This window comes from Vespula vulgaris, chromosome 1, assembly GCF_905475345.1.
Source record: "Vespula vulgaris chromosome 1, iyVesVulg1.1, whole genome shotgun sequence".
Lineage (NCBI taxonomy): Eukaryota > Metazoa > Arthropoda > Insecta > Hymenoptera > Vespidae > Vespula > Vespula vulgaris.
Genome location: NC_066586.1, coordinates 975,052 through 998,265, shown reverse-complemented (window position 1 = coordinate 998,265; position 23,214 = coordinate 975,052). Strand labels below are relative to the sequence as shown.

Here is a 23,214-nt window from a genome sequence, read left to right as displayed (position 1 = left end):
AAAGAAAGAGAGAGAGATAGAAAGCGGACACAAAGCGTATCGAGGGGAATAAAAAGCATCTCTCTCTCTCTCTCTCTCTCTCTCTCTCTCTCTCTCTTTCTTTTTGATTCCGATCACGAGACGGGGAAAATAAAGCATCGAATTCGAAGCAGAGAGAAAGACAACAAGAAAAAGAGAAAAAGAAAAAAGAAGGGGGAGGAAGAGAGAAAGAAAAAGAAACAGAGAAAGAGAGAGAGAGAGAGAGAGAGAGAGAGAGAAAAGTACCAAGTTAAATAAATATTTTGACAAATTTCGTCTTTGGGGGTCGATAAAAAGAAAAAGAGAAAGAGAGAGAAAGAGAGAGAGAGAGAAATAAAAAGAGATAGAAAAAGAGAGAAAGGACAGTGGTTCAAGGTATATAGTAGGGATTGCATCGGATCGGAGAAGAGGGAGAGGGGTGGAGGGAGGGGGAGGGGGTTGGTATGGATGCTTATCCGTGGGTACGCGCACAACCGTCGACCTAATTTTCCCCTAAACGTTTCCGGAGATTACATCGGTTTCTCTTTGTACGGGGTACCCCGTGGACGACGTGGACGACGTGTTTCAATGGGGAGGGGGAAGGGAGGGGGTACAAGAGACGCCATGGGACCCCAACGTAAGCTCTTCGACTCGGGAAATGCAAGAGAGACGAACTAATCTTGCACGACGTAAGAATAAAAAACGTTTACGTATGATATTAAGGAAAGAAAGGGAAAAAAGGAAAAGAGAAAAGGAAGGGAAGGAAAATTAAAACGCAAAAAAAGATTGGAGAAAAAAAGGGGAGGAAAAGAAATATTTCGCATCCGGGTATTCGTCAGCACGCGTTAAAACACTTGAGAGGAAGGTTCTTTACTTTTTCTTTTTTCTTCTTTCCTCTCTCTCTCTCTCTCTCTCTCTCTCTCTCTCTCTTTGTTTTTCTTTCTCTCGTGAAAAAAAGAAAAATATAAAAAAAGGAAGAAAGAAAGGAAAAAAGACAAAAAAGGGAAAGAAAAGAAAAGAAACGCGAACTCGTTCGTGTATACTCGCGTGGAACGTATATTCCCTTTTTGCATGTTCAAAATGCAGAAGTGTAATTTCTCTCTCTCTCTCTCTCTCTCTCTCTCTCTCTCTCTCTCTCTCAACTCGAAGAAGAAGAAGAAGAAGAAGAAGAAAAAGAAATGGGATAGGTGGAAAATAAAAATAAAGGAATGGCAAAAGAGTTGGTTGTTGTAGGTGCACACGAAACAAGGAAAAAACTGCGTGAGGATCGTTAGCAGGTACTCTCTCTCTTTCTCTCTCATTCTTTCTGAGAGTCGAGGACTCCTGCGATAATGACGTCGTTCGGTCGTCAACGGAGACCAACTCTAGGATTTCCATTTGATTTTTCGCAAGGTCTCGTTTGTACGCTTTCTCTCTCTCTCTCTCTCTCTCTCTTACTCTCTCAATTTTTTTTCTTTTTCTCGCCCTATTCTTTCTCACCCGTTCAGATTCCTTAACTTCGTCTCACTTATGCCACGTTTCTACGCCTTCTTGCATCCATCTTCCAAACGACGAACTCTCTGAAACGTCGGGCCTTTGCGTCGTCGTCGTCGTCGTCGTCGTCGTCGTCACCGTCGGTGAAAACCTTCCTTCCTTCCTTCTTTCTTTCCTATTTTTTTTCTCTTTACTTCTCTCTCTCTCTCTCTTTCTCTTTTCTCTTTTTTCTCTTTCTCTTCTTTTTTCCTCCTATCCTTCTTTCTCCATCGTTTCTTCTTTTTTCTTCTAAAGGACTCCGACATGGTCCACCACTTCAGATTCTGAAGTTTAGAGAACCGTCTGATCCTTGGGGGCACAATAATAACTATTCCACCCGCACACCTGCTCTATTCGAGTATACCTCTACGGATAGATTCGTCTGATTTTTTGAATATTGCCCTGACCCATATATATATATATATATATATATATATATATATATATATACATATATATATATATATATATATATATATATGTACATGTATGTGTGTATGTGTATACTAGTTTTCATAACGAACAACGAGTAAACAATCTCATCGTTTTTTCGTACGATCATCTTCCATTATTACTACTATATTATGGTTACTACTGCATATACATTAATATCTTTTTTCTTTGATTAATCGTACTTATAATATTTTTTCAACACTTCTTTAATATACAATAATTAAATATATACATAAAATATATACTATATCTTCTATTACATTGAAAATATAATATCCGCAGGTGTAAGAAAAAAAAAAGAGAACACTTAAAAAATAAACCTGATCGATATATAAAACACTTCTTCTATAGTACACACACACGTACATACACACCTATATATAGCAGTTTATTCCCACAGTTGATCATTCCGATACGAAAACTAATTATGTCAAAAACCCTCACGTGGGCACAAGTCCCATGAGAACAAGCAGGGCGAAACCACAATACGAAACCAGTCGATGTCATTGTGCACCTTGTACGATTGTGCTTATACGCCTCTATAAAAATGGAGGGAGGTGTAGCGAGGTGAGGAGAGGTGGGATGGAACGAGGAGTCGATGGAGTGGGGGAAAGGGGAATCTTACGGATAGGTCGACCCTTCGTTTTACCTTCTCCTCCTGCTTTTGGACCCTTTCTGCGTTTTTCCTAATAATCGGCGAAAAAAAAAGAATAGAATATTCGATAGGACCCCCTATCGAAGATTCAAGAAGAATCTCCCTCGTATATGTCGATTACGATTAAGCTTTTCCCTTCTCTCTCTCTCTCTCTCTTTCTATTTCTCTATTTCTCTCTCTCTCTTTCTCTTCTTTTCTTTTCCACGAACAAGCACAGACAGCACGGATTACCACATTGGAACACATGTCGTTCCGCATTGTTAACCCCGATTTCACATTTTTAACGGAAATAGTTCCACCTGGTACGTCAATTTTGAAACTTCTTATACGAAATATCAGACTTTTTGCGATGTAAGAAACGTATACGTTACATATGTATATATGTGTTCCTGATGTAACATGGTATTATTTGGTTGAATCGTTCAAAAGCGAATTTCTACGAAAATGGAGTGTCCTTGGCGACGATCTTCGATGATACCACGACGACGATTGATACGAATAATTGAATTTAATAAACGGTGATAGGAAAAAGAGAAGAAGGAAAATTATAAAGAAGATTTGATCGATCGATCAAGATATCGATATAGATACGGGAAGAACTAATTTAACTATGATTTTGTTATCGTTATACACGTATCCAAGAAGTTTTGATAGACGCATACATATATCCCGAGCGGATATAACCGGTGATGAACTTTCCGTAGAATTCGAATATTTCATCCTTCGATCGTCTATCTAAACCCAAAAGGCAACAACTTGGTCCAAAGTGACAAAGTACTTTAACTCTGCTCGTAATATTCCAATCCAATTTTCAATCTATTCATAGTAATTGGAGTTGAAAAAGTTATCCCCTTTGTAGGTTTAATTGTTGACGCAAACCTCGAATCTTTCTTTTTTATTCTATCTATCTATCTATCTATCTATCTATCTATCTATCTATCTATCTTTCTCTCTTTCTTCTTTCTCTCGAGAAGTTATCGGCGTTTCTTCGTTGGCGGCTTTTCATGAATGCCAAGATAGCCATCGTGGATATACCAAGAGAGAGAGAAGGTAGTGAACTCCTCTGCCTTAGTGGACGAAGAGCTCTACGTGTAGGTACGGCCATATTCTATGTGGAAGCTGTAGACGGGCCTTTTCCACGTAGTGCACCCAGAGAAGCGGCTCTGACAGATCCGTTGGCGCGGAATAACGCGTTTACGAGCTCTTTGTCCGGTCCGCTTTGGACGGCACGGACGGCTTCGTTCTCTCCAACCCTGGCTGTTGCTGTTGCTGCTGCTGCTGCTGTTGTTGCTGCTGCTGCTGCTAGCCTGGGTTAGCTTGGCTTGGGTTAGCCTGGGTTAGCTTGGCCTGCCTTGGCTTGGTTTAGCCTGCTGCTATTGCTGCTACTGCTGCTGCTGCTGCTGCTGCTGCTGCTGCTGCTGCTGCTACGGCTGCGGCTGCTGTTGCTGCTGCCGACACTGCCGCCGACACTACTCTGCCAATTCTGATCTATTCCCCGACCTTCCAGCTCGCCGGCACAGGTTGGCCTCCAGGTAATTGGATAATTCGACCCGGAAGAGAAACCCCACCGTCAGGAAGCTCGTACGGTGGACTATCCTCGGTGTCTATCTCTACGTCGATAGAGAAATACGAGACTCACAAAGTGGCTCTGTTTCCTTTTTTTTTTTTTTCTTTTACAGAAAGTTTCCCTTTTTCTACGTATAGGTTTATGTAAATGAGCTCGTTTAGAATAGAATGGAGATTACTTGTAATGGTCACTCGAGAGATTTGAAGATGTCTTTGACAATAATTGTCGACTGTTAAGAACGAATCTGTATGGTCGTGTAAATTGTAATTAAAAATAAAACAACGAAATGGCAACGACGAGAAATGAACGAACTTTGACAAGACTTGAAACCTTCGATCGTCACTCGCAAGCTAATGTTTTCGTCAGTTAATCGCGATCAAAGCATCCACGTATTTGTTCGTCCGTCAAGGAAAATCCTGTTTGGAGATCATCGAATAATTCGAATCCCGATTATTCAATCGTACTATCAATTTAAGAGAATCGTCTATTGATATGTCGAATGGGCTGTCGCATGTCTTGAAAAAAAAAGAAAGAAAAAAAAAGAAAAGAAAGAAAAGGAAAAGAAAAAAGAAAAAAATCTTCATAGTCCATAGACACCTATATATCATAGTACACCTATGTACATCATAAACGAAGAAATCGTAGAAAGGACCCTTGACCTGAAACTACAAGGAACTACATCTGTCGAATACCTCGAGCTTTCTTTCTTCCCCTGTCGATGATCATGGATGAATCGAGTTGTCAATGGTAGGCCATTAATAACGCTAATAACTGTTGGGACCACGTTTTCGGTAGAAAGGTCGAGTCTTTGATACAGAAAAAAAGTGAGAGAGAAAGGGAGAGAAAGAGAAAGAGAAAAAGAGATAGATAGATAGAGATAGAGAGAGAGAGAGAGAGAGATGGGGAGAAATAAGAGAGGGGGAATACCATATTGCTGATGTTGAAGCTGAAGCTGAAGCTGAAGCTGATGTTGGCTGCTAAGAGAGAACAGCTCGGTTGCAGGTCAAAGCGTGCGGCGGCACATTGGATACAAACAGCGACACAACAAATACTCCAAGACTCATTGTCCTCATCGGGAACAGGACAGTTTGACTAGAAATAGGAAGAGAAGAAAACCTATGAGGGAACCCTCATTTTGAAAACATGTTTGCAACAATAAGGCTATTATGACGATCGTTGCTATCGATGTTTCCTTCTTTTTCCTCGTTTCTTCTTTCTCTTTCTTTCTCTTTCTCTGTCTCTCTCTCTCTCTCTCTCTCTCTCTGTGTGTCTCTCTCTCTCTCTCTCTTTCGATTCCATCTTTTTACAAGTGGTCAATTCTACACGTCGAAACTGACCCTCGTCATGTCGTCTTCAGCATCTCAATAGGCTAACGATATAGAAGAGTGCTGAAGTAAAACGAGAGGGAAAGAGAGAGAGAAAGATCTTTTCTCGTTGTACGATTTTACCAAGAAAATAGTAGACGCCACTCGATATAATGTATATGATTCCGTGTATCATAGATATAAAGAGCTCTTAGAGAGGTCCTCTTACTTGTTATTGAACACCATAAAGAGATCTAATAAATTATCTAGCTCCATATCAGACGTGTGAAATTTTATATATATTTCCTTTTTCTCTTCTATTTTTATCTTTTTTTTTTTTTAAATATCCACGATAGGTATATGAGAATAATGAAATGATTTTAAATAAAATATCAATATTCTTATCTGTGAATGAATGGTATACGAATGATGAAATAATCGCGAGTATAATGGGATATAAATGATAAAATAACTACAAATAGAAGAGAAATATTTTTATTCGTAAATAACTAATATATGAATAATACAATAGCTGCAGATATAACAGGAATATTTTTATTTCTAAATGAATGGTATATGAATGCTCTAACGAATATAAATATAATTGGAATATTTTCATGGATAGGCATATAAATAGAATATAAATAATAAGATAATTGCAAATAGAGAATATAAATAAATCAATGCAAAATTTCAAGGATAATACTCTTACTCGTATAATAAATAATATCAATATGAATATTAAAATAATACTGTACACAGTCAAAATATATTTTAATATATAATAATTATTATTATTTTATTATTATATATTTTAATAATAATTATCATTATTATTAAATTTTAATAATTATTATTATTAATAATATTATTATTTTATTATTATATACTACAAATTGAATTAATAACAATAATTATTATATAATTATATATTATATAATAATAATAATAATTATTATTATTATTAATTTTACTATTATTATTATTATTATTATTATTATTATTATTATTATTATCTTGTTTATCAATTTCAATCCAAAGGAAGAAAATGTTGTCTTTCGCGGTCCTACTTAAATCCGAGTTCTCTTTATCCTCTCGAGCGATTATCCTCGGTAGTGCAGAATCGTTCAGGAGCGGGATACTCGAGACCAAGTGGGCATCCAAACCGACTCCTCCCTCTTACTTTCCCTCCGAAGTTGAGAAGCCTCAAATGGCTTCAGGGGTGTCTCTCTCTCTCTCTCTCTCTCTCTCTCTCTCTCTCTCTCTTTCTCTTTCTCTCTTTCGTTCTCTCTCTCTCTCGTTCATTCATACTCCGGAAGCACTTCTCGGCTTGAAACGATTGAGACGCCAACGAGACTCTGTACCATGTCGGTCGAGGTGAACCGACCTTAACCATCCTCGTCGAGGCCGTTTGTCGACATCCTTCTCTTCTTCTTCTTCTTCTTCTTCTTCCTCTTCTTCTTCTTCTTCTCTTCTCTCGTTCTGACTTCTAGTTATCACGTTATACCCTACAACGAAAGCTGCAATTAATCTCAAAGTTTCCTAAACTTTGACAACTTTAGATCATTCTATCCTAACATCGTAACGTACTTTCGATTCATCCAATTGGATTTCAATCATATACAGAAGAAATGAGTTTGGAATAAACGAACGAACGAATGAATGAATGAATGGAAAGAGATAAAAATAGATAGATGAGGGGAGAGGAAAACTAAAATAGAAAAAAAGGAAAGAGAAAAAGCGGATTTCCATCGTATACAGAAGAGTTGAGTTTGGAATGAATGAACGAATGAACGAATGAATGAATCAATGAATGAAAGTAGATAAGAAGAGGTGGGAGGGGATAGAAAAATTTTAATGAAGAAAAGAAAAAAGAAACAAGAATAGAAAGAGAAAAGAATAGAAGAAGAAGAAGAAGAAAAAGAAGAAGAAGAAGAAGAAGAAGAGGAAGAAATAGAAGAAGGATAAAAAGAAAAAAAAAGGAAGATTTGCAGGGGCGGACAACGTTAAGGAGTCGAAATCGTTCGGTGATGATCCCCAGCTCGCACGCGTCGTAATTGATTATCTTTAGCATCGACGAGAGTAGGACCACCCCGAAGGACAATAAGAAAAGAAAATAGCGTGAAAGACGAAGACAGAGATAGAAAGAGAGAGTAAGAGAGAGAGAGAGAGAGAGAGAGAAAAGCGTTCGGATGATGAATGTGCCGTCTCAGTTACCGCGTCAGCGAGGCTCTGTCGCTCGTTTGTAAACGAGCTTCCCCCTTTTTTTCTTCTTCCTCTTCCTCTTTTTCTTCTTTCCATGGTCCTTCTTTTTTCTTCTTCTTCGTCTTCCTCTTCTTCTTTTTGTTTCCTTTTTCTTTTTCTTAGCATCGACGAGCTCCTCCGTGTGTTCCTTAACGTCGGAAGTCTTGAGATGATTCCTCGCGAGAAAGTAAGAAAGCTGAAAGTCAGGTCTACTATTTATACAGCTATTTATCTTCTCGAAGCATGATCGATTAGTAGCGAAGCCATTAATAAAGTTAATAGATAGGTAATACGAAAGAATTTGTTATGTTCGTTAATATTTATTTATTATGTATGTTACGTATGTGAAATTTAATAATTATTAAGAATTTATTAACGTCATTAATATATTTGTTGAATTTCGATATATCATAAATTTATCGTAAATAAACAATTTCATAAAATTTTATTAAATCTATTGAGAAGTAATTTTTAATGAACATATTATATTTATAATGTATATCATATTTATTAAATTTATTTATTAGATATTCGTACAATTCAATTACTAAGTAAACTAATTAAACGACAATAAAACATTTACATAGAAGTAATAGAGTGAGGTAAAGGAAATCATGAGGATGATACTTTTAATGAACTCCTAATAAACGAGAATTAAAGTCGAGATACTGAAAGAGAAAGGGGTGGTCACCCTCTCAACTGATATTTAATACAAACGTTGCAATATCAAAACACGAGACTCGCAGAATGGCCACTCGAGCGAGCACCCCTTCGCGTCGGTAATACCCGCGTTAGTATATTCCACTTGGGCTGCCTTAAAGGTACACCCCTTTTCGTATTTGTCGCGTGCGCGCGCACTGTACAACACTTACATCTACTTTTTTCCTCTCTCTCTCTCTCTCTCTCTCTCTCTTTCTTTCTCTTTTGTTCTTTTGCTTTCTCTCTTTCTTTGTCTTTCTCTCTCTCTCTCTCTCTCTCTCTCTCTCTCTACGATATTTTGTATCCTGTCGTTGTTGTTCACACGAACACGATACATAAAACTATCATTCCCCTAGGTCCCAAGCATTACAATGGAATCGAAAACTATCGTTTCGGACGACGACAGAGTTATTTACACGTGTTATTATCGCTGGTTGGTTATGAACGACGAATCGTTCAGAAGTGTTACGATTTACCCCCTCTCTCTCTCTCTCTCTTTCTCTCTTTTAGTACCCATTTACCTTTTCATTTTTTTCTTTACTTACACCACCCCTCCATCCCTTACGAAACATTCTGCCTGCTTATTTATGAATTATAACTATAAATAGATAGCTCAAACACGTCCCTGTATTCTTTTCTTTTATAGGACGCCTTATGTTCGTCTTTCTCTCCCTATTTCCATGTCCAAAGAATTTTCAAATTTACCCTCTCTCTCTTTCTCTCTCCCTCCCTCTCTCTCTCTCTCTCTCTATATATATATATATATAGCAGTAGGATTTTCTAATTCATGAATTATAGAAGGTAAAAGTCAGTGACCAAAGGGAATGAGAGAGGGGGAGGAAGAAGGGTGTTCCTCTTCGTAAACGTAAAAGGCAAGCTTTCACGCTTGCCGAAGGCAGAAACACGCGAGAAATCGCGAACGATCGCGAACGTGTACTATCGAGGCCCATTTTCGAAAGTCAATCGACCGTGAGTCTCTTCCTACTCTCCTCTCCTCTCCTCTCCTCTCCACTCCTCTCCTCTCCTCTCCTCTTCTCTTCTCTTCTCTTCTCTTCTCTTCTCTTCTGTCCTCCCCTCTTCTCCCTTCTCGTCGATGGCTCGTACGCTCGTAAATCTCCCTTATATGACTCTCTCTCTCTCTCTCTTTCTCTCTCTCTCTCTCTCTCTCTCTCTCTCTCTCTCTCTCTTTCATGTGACTGACTGCCACCCCGACGACACGTCGAATTAGCCTCGACGGGAAGTTTTTGGGAATCGACGATTCGCAAACGCGTCCTTCGCGTTAAATGGAGCCCCACATTTTGTGGGATCCCTCGGCTTTATCGTTATATATATATATATATATTTTTTTATTTATGTACATATGTAAGTTTGCATGTATATGTGTACATGTATATGTGTGACTGTATTCATCTTTGTGCTTTATATTGGATAAAGAACGACCATCGATTATATGTTATTTCATAATGATTATTATTATTGTTATTATTATTTCTTTTCTTTTTTATATTTCCTGAGAGATATTTATTTGGAAAGAGTTCGATCAGATTGTCATTATTATTGTTATTATTATTTTCAGTAGTAGTAATAGTAGTGGTATCTTATTTATTTATTCATTTATTTATTTATTTTTATTAGTTTGTTTTTTATCTAAACGTAAGGAACGTTTTATTTTGCCATAATTATTATAATTATTTTTAATATTCAGTGAGTTCGATTATATATTCGATATCGTTGCTATTATTATTATTATTATTATTATTGTTGTTGTTGTTATTATTATAATTATTAATTTTCATATCGGGTTAATGAACGAGCATCGAATGCATTTCTTGTATTATTACTATTAATATTACTATTACTTACGATAATTATAAATTGGAAAAGAAGTCGTGGGAAGTTAGAAATATTTTTCTGAGAAAAATATCAAAATAGTTTGCATCGTTCTTTGTTCTCTAACGATTGAAGGATCTAACATCATCATAATTCCTTCTCTCTCTCTCTCTCTCTCTCTCTCTCTCTTTCTCTCTCTCTCTCTCTTTCCACACTTTTTCTAAAAAAATCGAGGCGTGGCAGCTTGGCGAACGTCCATGTGGTTTACTATAAAAGTTCGTCTTGTCAAGGACACAATGAATCGTAAAGTTATCTACGATGGGACAGCTTCTATGATCGTCTCTATCTCTCTCTCTCTCTCTCTCTCTCTCTTTTTGAACGACCCTCTCTAAGCTATGTCATCGTCCTTGAAAAAAGACGATTGATCTCTAACGCGCGTGAAAAGTATGCGATGATGTAAGAACGAAAAAGTAGAGAAACGTTTTTTTCTTTTCTTTCTATTCCTTTTCTCTTTCTATTTCTTTTCCTTTTTCTTTTTCTTCTTTTTCCTTTTTCTTTTCCTTTTTGGTTGATCGGGGTTGAAGTTAGAAAGAACAGAAAAAATAGATGATCTATGAGACAGCAGAATTATTGTTGCGAAAATATCTTTGTAAGATGTAGGGAGTTCTTTTGTGTGTGTGTGTGTGTGTGTGTGTGTGTGTGTGCATTTGAGTCGATTAAATGTGATCACAAATTCTTCAATCGTTTGGAAACATGTCACATTTTATCTTTAATGGTTTATATATATATATATATATATATATATATATATATATATATATTATATACACATATGTATGTATGTATATGTATATATATATATATATAAATATGTATGTGTGTGTGTGTGTGTATGTATATATAAATGTGAAATATATTTAATGCTCAAAATTAACAAGAGAAATCTTAATGAAAATCAATTGAATACCTTATTTGTAAGTATTTGTTTCGAAGTTATTAACAAAACAAAAAATTATTCAACCATTTGGAAATACGTCACTTGTTATCTTCGCCATGTTTCTCTTCTTCTTTTTTATTATAAATTTTGTATAAAAATATGGCATAATGCAATAATGCTCAAAATTGGCACAAGAAAAATCTTGATAAAAATCAATTTATCACTTTATCGACAGGTACTTATTTGTTTCGACTTCATTCAAAAAATATTATTCAATCGTTCGGAAACACGTAACGTTTATCTTCACGCATTGTTTCTTTTCGTTCTTTTATACATTTTTTATAATGACATGGAATAATACTTAATGCTCAAAATTGGCAGAAGGAAAAACTTGATAAATATCAATTGATCATTTTATCTGTAGGTATTTGTTTCGATTTAATTAAAAAAAGAAAAAAAGAAAGAAAGAAAGATAAAAAGAAAAAATAAACAAAATATTATCGAATCGCTCGGAAACACGTCGTAATGTTTGTTTTTTCTTTTTTTTGTTTCTTTTATAAATTTTTTATAATAACATAAAGTAATACTTCGTACTCAAATTCTTAATGACAAGTGAATTCACTTGATTCCTGTCGACTTCAATTTAATATAAAAAAAAAAAAAGAAAAAGAAAAAAGAATAATTCTTTCGAAATCATATAATTCTTAATTTAATATTAATAAAAACAAACGTTTGTTTTTATTTCTTTTATACATTTTTTATAATAACATAAAGTGATGCTTCATAGTCAAATTCTTAATGAAAAGTTGATCGTGTCGACTTCAATTTGATATGAAAAAAAGAAAAAGATAATTCTTCGAAGTCGTATAATTTTTTAATTTAGTATTAATTAAAAAACAACATTTTTGCTTTCAAGGTCACAGCGGAGTGAACCAATTGGGTGGCGTCTTCGTCGGTGGTAGACCGCTTCCGGATTCGACGAGACAAAAGATCGTCGAATTAGCTCATTCGGGGGCACGTCCTTGCGACATCTCAAGAATCCTGCAGGTCAGCAATGGCTGCGTTTCGAAGATCCTTGGCAGGTTGGTTGAAATACTGCACGTGTATTTTTATTTATTTATTTATTTATTTATTATTTTTTTAATCGTATCATCGTAAAACGCTAAAGATCGAGAGTAATAATCTTTGCAAATTTTTTGGAGGATTGTATCACATGAAAAAGAAAAAAAAAAAGAGAGAAAAAAAATCAAGAAAGAAAAAAGAAAAAAAAAAGAAAAGAGAAAAACATCATTATATTTGCAATCATGTTCGTAAGTTCTGTTCGCTACATCTGTGTAAACATTATCGACGATGAAATCGTTAAACTATCGATCTCTCTCTTTCTCTCTCGTGTATATATATATATATATATATATATATATATATATATATATATATATAAATATATGTATGTATATGTAACTTTACTTCGCCATATATGCTATATATTAGGATAAATCGTATATCATCGAAGATATAGCATAAATTAATTAACGTAGAGATAATGATCGAAATGAAGTTTTATGAATACATTGAAAACATATTTGTGAAGTAACCTTATCTTTTAATATTTATCTTCTTCTTTTTCTTAATGTATCCTTATCTTTTAATATTTATCTTCTTCTTTTTCTTCTTCTTTGTAACATTGTTTGATTAATATCGAAAAGCGCAAGTTAATATTACTTTGTACGGAACATTAATTATATTTTCGATAAATCATACGTACGTCGTATTCCTTAACTTCACTTGGAATTATTCGTATAGAAAAAAAGAAAAAAAAGAAAGAAGAGAATTAAAAAAGAATTCTCCTTTTTTAGAAAACCCGAGTCACATGGCTTTGAATCTAAAAAAAAAAATAATTAAAAAAAAATAATAAAGAAAGAAAAGACGAAGATTTTGTTGAATCGAATGACAATTAAATACGGACTTATATAAGTCCATACATAAGACTACCAAATTGTACCGCAAAATATTATTGTTGCAGGTACTATGAGACCGGATCCATAAGGCCAAGGGCCATTGGCGGCAGTAAGCCGCGAGTGGCCACGGCGGAAGTCGTCAGCAAGATCTCACTTTATAAAAGCGAGTGCCCGTCGATCTTTGCTTGGGAGATCAGAGATCGTTTACTTCAGGAGGGCGTGTGCACGAACGACAACATTCCAAGCGTGAGTAGCCCGTTTACCGCACCTTTCGATCGTTTTATGTCGTCATACATATTTCATCTGCATCATGTTACATACATATTTTATATACGTATATATATGTGAGTGTGTGTGTGTATATATATATATATATGAAAAGGAAACCCTACATAACATGTATATAGGGTTTACAAGAAATTTGAAAAATGTTATAGATAGTCTTACGAGAAATTCCAAAAATGTTGTAGAATAGGAGTTTCATTGGAATTGGCTTTCATTCGTATCAATTTTATTTTTACATAAAAGTTCGCTTGAGTATTCGTTATACGTATTTTGTTAATCTTGAAAAATGTTCGTCTTGTAGAAAACTTATTACAATTTTTTTAATACAACACAGAGATTCGTTTAAAGGTTCGATATCATTTTTATTATCAACGATCGTTTAATATTATTTCATTTAGAAAATTTATATACCTATATAGACCTTTCAATGTTACATCATTTTTGCTATCTTAGAAAATATTTACTTCTTCTATTTCACAACTTTATTTACATTCCTATAACTAAATATTAATTAAACATGAAGATTTTAATACAAGTATCAACGTTAACGAATACTTAATAACAGTTTAGTAAACTTACGTAAATCTTGTTACATACATATATATATACATATATCTATATATTGACAGAAAATAAATTTATATTAAAAATCTTACATGGAAAGAATATTTATTATACCTATGTATATATATATATATAGAAAAGAAAGAACTGCTGATACACAGAGATGAGTACATACGTAACACACACACATGTACATGTATATACATATATATGTTTATATAATACATAGAGTATCGAGATACTTGTACGCACGTAAACGCGTTTAAAAGCGTTCACCATGTTGTCAGTAAAGGCCTGGTACGAGCGTGCTCAACGAGAGAACGGTTGTAAAGACGATGTCATAAAGCATGTCGCAAAACACACGTAATGGAGCCCAACTTTTCGGTATGAGAGGAGTGAGGAGGTGAGGAGGATCGAGGATGGTTCGGGGGTGAGCAATGGGAAGTGGAGTGTGGGGGGTGGGGAGTAGAAGTGTGGAAAAGAGATGGAAAGGGATGGAGTGGGAGGAAGAGGGGGAGGGGGTGAACGCGCAGGCGTATTGTCAACGAGGCTTTGTCTACTCACACAAAACACGACCGCATTTACATAGATAGCGCGAGTCGACTTTCGCAGAGGGAGGATGAGAGGGTTTCAACGTGGGGATGGTTGCTGTTAGGTTGCTGTTAGGTTGCTGTTAGGCTCCTAGTAGATAGATAAATAGGAAGGACGAAAATAAATCAGTTTTTTTTCCTTCTTCTTTTTCTTTCCTCTCCATTTTTAATTTAAACTAATGAAAGAAGTCGTAATTGTAACAGATACACGTTCGATATTATTCGCGTGATTAATTAATAATATACCAATTTTATTTTCGTCTATTTCATAGATCGGTCGAAAGCTTTTCCTTCGTTTTATTTTTCTTTCTTTATTTATTTAGAATAAAAATTCGTATTGATCGAATCGAATTCGTATGGTAGTCCAAATAATATCTTTTGATATTGTAGGATTTTGACGTTTGTTGTTAGTTTGTGATCAGTAGTTAGGTAAATAGGAATGATGAAAATCAATTTTTTTCTGACACCAACGAGAAATCATAAAAGTCTCTACGTTATTCTTTGTTCGACAAATCTATAGAAATCTTTTCTTTTGCGTCTAGATAGAAAGAAATTCACGAGACTATCTGTTCGAGTCTAATTCTGATATCAAATAGAAAATGTAGTTAGACCGATAATAATTAAACAGATAAATAGGAATAATGAAAAGCAGCTCGATAGCTTGCTCGATGAAATAAGAAATGCGTGAAGATCAGTTCTTCTCTTTTTTCCTTTTCCTTCTTTCTTTATCCTACGAGATTAAAAAGAAACGTAAGAAAAGAAATTTTCCCCTTGCTCGATTGAATGCAATACGAATTCGTTCACTTTCGATTAGAGATATCTTGGAAGGAAAAAAATAAAAAAAGAAAAAAAAGAGAGAGAGAGAGAGAGAGAGAGAGAAAAGAAAAGAAAAAGATAAATAATTCGTTTTCTCTTGCCGAATCGGAAAGAAAAAGAGAAAAGAAAAATTCATGACGATTCAAAGTTGTATCAAGGAATTTTCTTTCTACCGGTATTATAGAAAATATTTCAGTTTAGAAGAGACTGGGGGGAGGGTGAGAAGGGCTGGAAGAACAGCGGAGAACGTGGAAAACGAAGAGAAAGACGAGAAAACGTTTCAAGAACAAGGGAATCAATTAAGAGATTGCTCGAAAAGGAGAAGGGAAATGCGACGCATGGATCAAAAGGAGATTCTTTGACGTCTCTTTCTTCTCTCTCTCTCTCTCTCTCTCTCTCTCTCTCTATCTTTTTCTCTTCTTTTTTTTCCCTTGCAATCTCGAAATCTTACTCTTTCTTCTCCCCATCGCGTCAGAGTTCACGAAGGGGGTCGGTCCTCTTGCTTTCTCTCTCTCTCTCTCTCTCTCTCTCTCTTTCTCTCTATTTCTCTTCATGGTGGTACTCCTCGACGTAGCTGGTTGCCATGGATATTTGCATGCGTCCAATAAACGGTGGCTAAGGGGCTCTCGACTTGCTTAGGGGTAAAAAGCAAAAGAGGGTCGCTAAATTCTCCTTTCCTCTTCTTTCTCTCTCTCTCTCTCTCTCTCTCTCTCTCTCTCTCTCTCATTTTCTTCTTTCTTGCCTTTCCTTCCTTCCTTCCTTCCTTCCTTCCTTCCTTCCTTTACTTTATCCTTCTCGCTCACGCCTTCGTAATGGCTTCGAGGTGTACGCGCTCCCACCCCCATTTCGAATAAAAAGAATGGAACGGCATTCTTATCGACGTGAGAAAAAAAAAGTGTCAAAGGTTCGACAAAGAGAGAAAAAGAAAAAGAAAGAGAGAAAGAGAGAGAGAGAGAGAGAGGGAAATTTAGCCTTTGTAGACGTCCAAGTTACCATCCTAAACGTATTTCCTATTAAATTTCGCGAATTAATCTACCGATAATCCTCGCCCTTCTCATCTTTCATCCTCCCATTTTCCACCACCCCCTAACTTTCTCTTCTATCTCTTCCTCATCTTCAATTGAAAGGAGTAATGTAAGCGAAACGTAGCCACGAATTCAAAAGGATTCCTTTAAATATACTTTTTATCTTATTATCGCGTCACGATCTTAGCTTATTGGCTATTTTCTTCTTTTTTTTTTTTTTTTCTTTTTATTTCTCTTCTATTCAATTCTTCCATTAAATAGATTCATATATTGTTTATAACGAGGATGAACGGACATAAACATCATAGCGTAATTCTCGCTGAAGAAGAAGAAGAAGAAGGAGGAGGAGGGGAGGTGGTGATGAAGGTGAAGGTGGAGGATGATAAAGATAGAGATAGTAGTTGTAATAGTAGAGGAGAGAGAGAGAGAGAGAGAGAGAGATGCTCGGAGAGTTTCGCGTTTTAACAAATTATACGGGTGCCGGAGGGCCTCGAGGCTGTTGGAGGATCAAAGCCACGGTGTACACCGTATAATCCCCGTACCGCGTTTGAGCATCCTGCGAGCGCTTCTGAACTTGTTGTGGGCAAGATTAACGTTTCTTTAATGGCCCGTGTAATATTCCATTACCAGTACCTACCTACAGTTACGCTCTGAGAATTATTGCGCCTTCTAGGTATGAGTAGGTATCCGTTTGAAACACACTCAGAGATTTTCAAGATGTGAATTTGAGAATGTAGAGAAGATATATATGTACAATAATAATAATATATATATATATATATATATATATATATATATATATATTTGTTTTATCAGCTTGTAATAATGCTCGAATATAAATGTTTCCTTTCTTTCGAGAGAGAGAAAGAGAAAAAAAAGGAAAAGAAAAGAAAAGAAAGAAAAAAAAAGAAAATCTTGCAAAATAAATCAAACCTGATAGGCGAGGAAAAAAGAAAGGAGAAGAAAAGGGTGGCTGAGATGGAAAGAGGTAAAGAAGAAAAAGAAATAAATAATTTAAATTTCTCCTTACACTTAGATACTTATTTTCAATCCCGAAGAGAGAAAGAATTTTTCTTCCGAGCTTTGATGAGGAAACGAAATAACTCGGTGACGGGATTGATTCGAAAACGTTTCCCGACGTTTCTAACCCTCCTCTTCCTCCTCCTCCTCCTCCTCCTATTCACCCCATCCTATCCACGTTATACCTGTCTGTGTCTTTGCTTTTCAACATAGACGTCGGGACAGGGTTTACCTTTGGAAAAGAAAGGAAGAAAAAGTGGGGGATGGAGAGAGAGATAGAGAAGAAAAGAAAAAGACAGAAAGAGAGAGTGAAAGAGAAAGAGAGAGAGAGAGAGAGAGAGAGAGAGAGAGAGAGAGAGGAGGAATACGAAGGAACGTATTCCAAGCGAATCGCGGTGATTGGAGGAAATTTCATTATTCTCAGACATTACCCCCGTTATTGTAATGCCATCAAATTGGATACGCGTAGAATGGGAAGAATATCGTCTCGAAGTCGTCTACCAAGAATTTCTTGCTCGCTTATTCGCGAATCTTTCGACTGGTCTTAAGTTTATTATTCATTTCCTGAACTTGTTATATTTATATATACATACCTACGTATATATACATACATACATATATATGTATGTGTGTATGTGGAATAGTTATCGTATTATATTTTGAGATAGATAGATAGAGAGAGAGAGAGAGAGAGAAATAATAGATCGATTACATTCAAAAAGAATCTTTTTCTCTCCGATTATTCAAACGCGACAGAGAGAGACGGAGAGAAACAGAGAGAGATAGAGAGAGAGAGAGAGAGAGAGAGAGAGAGAGAGAGAGAGAGAGATTCGTGAGATCGAATCGAAGCAATGGCGTGACAAACCCGAAAAGCCAGCAGGACGCGGAGATGGATTCGAAATGTCCTGCGGAGTCTCCGCTATCCGTTTCCTCGTCGAATACCTACCAGTTTCGGTCCTCCCTGGATTTGAATCTGGCAGCCGGCGTGGCGGACGCGTTATTGGTTTACTCGCGCCACTGCCTTCGGGATACCGTCCAGAGGCTCTCATCTCTCTCTCCCTCCCTCTTTCTCTCTCTCTCTCTCTCTCTCTCTCTCTCTCTCTCTCTATCATCTATCTAAAAACAAAAATTATAACACGAATCGAAAATTTTCTTACGATATAATTTTCTTCCTTTCACTCTACAATTCACTCTTAAAAATTCTAAACCATGTTTGTTTTTTTCAACGTGTCCACTTTATACACCTATTTGTTTCAAACCCTTGACAAAACCTACGATGAGCGCCATTTCTTGTTTTATTTTTTTCCTATCGCGTCGAATGACAATCGTTTAGAAATGTCGAACGATTGGATGTGAGAACTTTTTCTTCGTACACTTTCGCGTATTTTCGATATCTTCTGTGAATGAGGATCACTGAACACCGAGATTACATTTGTCGAGGTGTCCAGAACTCGACCAGGACGTTCCTTAAGGGGTGTGGGTGTGGGTGTAGGTCTGGGTGTGGGAGGTGGTCTCTGGTAGGGTTCCATGTCAATGCCGTACCATCACACTAGTAGCCATACACCATCACCATTGCCAGTGGAATCGCCAACGCCTCCATCGGCAACCCTCTGTCGGACATACGACATTTACACCGCTACTCTTCCCTCTCTATCTCTCTCTGTCTCTGTCTCTATCTATCTATCTATCTATCTCTCTGGAACTCCCTGATCCAAGGGTAGAAAATCATGGGTATCACGAGACGCGTATGGTGGGAAGGGGAGAGGAAGGGGAATGGCACGGTTTCCCGCGGTGACCGAGCGTATCCACGTAATTAATAGTCTCTACCACTGATGGTAGTAGAGGTCCGAGGATGAGAATTTACAGGAGATGTCTGGTAGTAGGTGTCTACCGTTTCCCGAGGTTACTCTCTATCTCTAACAAGTGTTTCTCTCTAAAATCTCATTGGTTTTCTTCTTTTCTTGTTTTACTTCGATTGACTCTTCTCTTTTCCTCTCTTTTCTTTTCCTTTCTTTCCTTTTCTTTCCTCTCTTTTATCAATTTCCTTCGAAACTATGTACAATACAATCGAAATAATTAACGGATCCAGATATATCGATAAAGTGTTCTCATTAATAAAATTTATCGCGTGTCTAGATAATCACCGGTAGCGTTTGAGAGAAAAAAGAAAGAAAGAAAGAAAGAAAGAAAGAGAAGAAAGATAAAATAGAAAAAACGATAAGAGATCTTCGATCGGATCTCGTTTATCTCGTCTAACTAAAGGCTAAGATAGATATAAACGTGGAAGGTTGCCGACTGGGCGTAGGATAAAATGATTAAGAGAAATCGAAGGATGGATCGTCGATCACGAGAGGAGACGACCACTCCGTAGATTTCCTCTTCGACGTGGCAATAGCGACGTACTCGTTGGATGCGGTAAGTAACCGCAACAATGCCGAGTAGAGGAAACGAGAAAGATAGATAGATAGAGAGAGAGAGAGAGAGAGAGAGAGAGAGAGAGATAGTGTGAAACAGCTAAAGGGAAAGAGCGAGAGAAACGGTAGAGTCAGAGAAGATGGAGTGGGACTTGGGAGGGAGGGAGGGAGGGTGGGAGGTGAGGGGGTGAGGTTGGAGAGAAGGGGTGGAAGAGGCAAAGTAATGGATGGCTCCTGGAACCCGAGGCGAGTGAATTGTTGGCCCCTGCACGTCCGCCTTGGAGACACCCTCGGCTTGCCCTGGCCGCGTAAATCAATGCACCCCTTCGTCCTCTCGGCCCTTCGTCCTCTCGCGAAGCGGCAGCCCTCTTCGAAGCTCCGCCGGCTCCAACGGAGGGGCTGAGTTAGGGGGTGTCGGAGACGTCCGGCTACTGCATTATGTATTTCTCACCGACCCGCCACTAACTTCCACCCTCTCCCTTTACCTCTCCCACTCCCTCTCTCTACCTCAGCCATCCTTCTTTCTCTCTTGGCTCGCCTCTTTTTTCCTCCTCCTCTTCCTCCTCCATCTACTTTTTCTTTTTTTTTCTTTCTCTTTTTCTTTTTCTTTTTCTTCTTCTTCTTCTTCTTCTTCTTCTCTTCTCTTTTCTTCTTCTCTTCCTCTCTTCTTCTTCTTCTTCTTTCTCCGTTGCCATCGTCGTAGCTTCGTCTCGTCTCAACCACCTCCCCCGTTCCCCTCTAACAACCCCTCGGTCGATCCAGCAGCATGGCGCTTCTACCGCGCAACCAAACTCTTCTTTTTCTTTCTCCGACGCCATCCTCTACCCAACGTCCCTTTTAATCACCGGACCGTCGTCGACGACATTGCCGTGCCGGACGATGCACCAACGAAGAAGGGTTTTCGCGGAATTAATTTCCTATGCCGACGGCTGCCGCATCGTTCTAACCGGCTCGATACCCTCCATCGTTCTGATATTAATGCGAGCCATAACGCCTCGGAATTCTTTTCTCTTTTCACATGATTTTCTCTTTCTTCTATCATTGCTATCCCTTCCTCTCTCTCTCTCTCTCTTTTTCTCTCTATTTAATTCGCCTCCACTCTACCACCCACTCCCCACCATACCCATCGATTTTAAAACAGATCGAATGAGATATTGAATGGGAAGAAAAGGAAAATGAAGAAAGGACAATGTCGCGGATTTGAAGTAAACGAAAAAGAAAAAAAAAGAAAGAGTCCATTAGATTCGTCGGTTATTAATATATCAAACTTATCAATTATATCAAACGTTTATCAAAATTATATAGAGTCTCTTTCTTTCTTTTCTATTTTTCACGGTTAGAACGAAACCAAGTGCAGGATGGCAGGTACCTTCTCCTACTTCTTGCTCCTCGGAGAGAGAAAGAACAAAAAAAAAGAAAGAAGAAAAAAGAAAAGAAAGAGACAGAGAGAGGGAGAGACCGAAAGAGTGGGGATACCCTCTGTCGAAGCAGTTAACGTCATTTTAACCGCTGACTGCTTTCGCAACCCTACACCATGCCGTCCAAGTTCGACCGCCGTATACCGGCTGTCTCGTCCAATCAGGATCCTCGAGAACGTGTCTCCTCTCTTGGGCCTTGCATATTCTACTCTCCTCTCACTTTTTTCCTTTCCTCTGGTCCCTCCTCAACAGGGTCCGTAGACGGACCCGGAGCACCCTACGCACGAAGGATATCGGTTTACAGGCCGACCGATTGATTGTCTTCGGGACATTTTCCTTCACGAGGCGCTATCGTATCGACGATCTTTGAATTTTTTTTTTTGTTTGTTTGTTTTTTCTTTTCTTTTTCTTGCCTTCTTTTTCTTTCTTTTCGAAACTATATTCCTTCTTCGTTTCGCTCTACACACATATAGATACACACATATATCTAAACGCACACGTAAACACACACAATTCGTTTCTCTTTTCCCTTTTCTCGTTCCGCCATCACGAACGGGATCATCAACCGATCGAGATTGTTTTTTCTTTTTCAGATCTTTTTATCTCCGACTATCCTTTTCCCTTTCTTCTTCTTCTTCTTCTTCTTCTTCTTCTTCGTCTTCGTCTTCTTCGTCTTCTTCCTTTTCTTTCATTTCTTCTTCCTCGCTTCAATTTCGATCGATGAAGAAACTTCGATCGTGCGATACTCAATACGATTTGACGCAAGGCACTACACATGGAATCTATCTCGACGCGTTTCTATTGCCGATATGGTTCCATCGATCGCGCCTCTTCGATCTTCTCTTTATATATTTAGATGTTGTATCTGTGTGTATACGAAATGGCGAAATGGAGGTCGACTCTATATCGTTGGACTCTACTACGATGTATATCTATACGATTTTCGCGATCCGCTTTGTTTTTTTTAAATTATCGTATATGCGTGTATCTAATATGTTTGTGGTTTAGATTTTCTTCTCTCTCTCTCTCTCTCTTTATTTCTATCTCACTTTCATTCTACATTACACTTTAATCGAATTTATAAATTAGTAATCAATTTTATACGCCGGCACGTAGTGTACGATATCGAATTATTTATAAATAACGTAATTATTTTCTTACTTCTTTCTTTTCTTTTATTTTCTTTCCTTTCGAGTAGACGTATAATCAAACGTTCTCTAGATTTCAATCTAGATGTGATTAAAAATGAGATTTATTCGATCGATGATATAATGGACTCTCGAAGGAATCATCTCGATGCAACATTTTCAAGCTAGTTCCCCTACATAGATCGGAGGGTTGGTTGGGGGTTAGGAGGTTGGGAATGGGGGTGGCAGCGGCTAAAACGGTGTAAAATCGCGCACGTGGCGTATCCCGGAGTGCACTCTCCATTCGGAAACTATCATCCGAAGCTCGTCGCTGAAGGAGAATTTCGAAGAGGATGGTCCTCTCTCGTTCTCTCTCTCTCTCTCTCTCTTTTCTCTACGGGTGGGACTCATCGTTTGACAGAGAACGCAGGAGGCAATAACGTTCGACGCGTGGCATCCTCGACCACCCCCATACTTTTCAAGGGAACCCCTGTAGTGTGCTGTTAAATACCGAATCTCGCTCTATCTCACTTTCTATCCTACTCTTTTCAAGTTTCTTCTCAAGTTCTACGTTGTGGTAGTAGATATATATTAGGTATCACCCTGTATATGTATATCGAACGTGATACGGATTAAAAAACGTGATTATAGCTTAAATCGGAAAAGATGAAAAGAGATAGTAGCATCGATAGATACTAGCTTTCTCTCTCTCTCTCTCTCTCTCTCTCTCTCTCTCTCTCTCTCTTTCTCTTTCTTTCTCTGTGTGTTTATCTATCTATCCATCTTTCTCTTTTTATCT

The 23,214-nt window shown here is 37.4% G+C and overlaps 1 protein-coding gene across 6 annotated transcripts in view; it reads left to right on the top strand.

Moving 5' to 3' along the window:
* Positions 1-23,214, top strand: part of LOC127063596 (paired box protein Pax-6-like) — a 94,346-nt gene that overhangs the window by 23,445 nt on the left and 47,687 nt on the right. For 5 of the 6 annotated variants that reach the window (XR_007781434.1, XM_050993609.1, XM_050993617.1 and 2 more), the window contains exons 3-4: positions 12,115-12,280; positions 13,219-13,402. Coding sequence is in view for 5 of the 6 variants with exons in the window: in XM_050993609.1 (XP_050849566.1) it covers positions 12,115-12,280; positions 13,219-13,402 (350 nt within the window). In the remaining variant the exon portion in view is untranslated. The remainder of the gene's footprint in view (positions 1-12,114; positions 12,281-13,218; positions 13,403-23,214) is intronic. The other variant, XM_050993616.1, reaches the window with a different exon arrangement.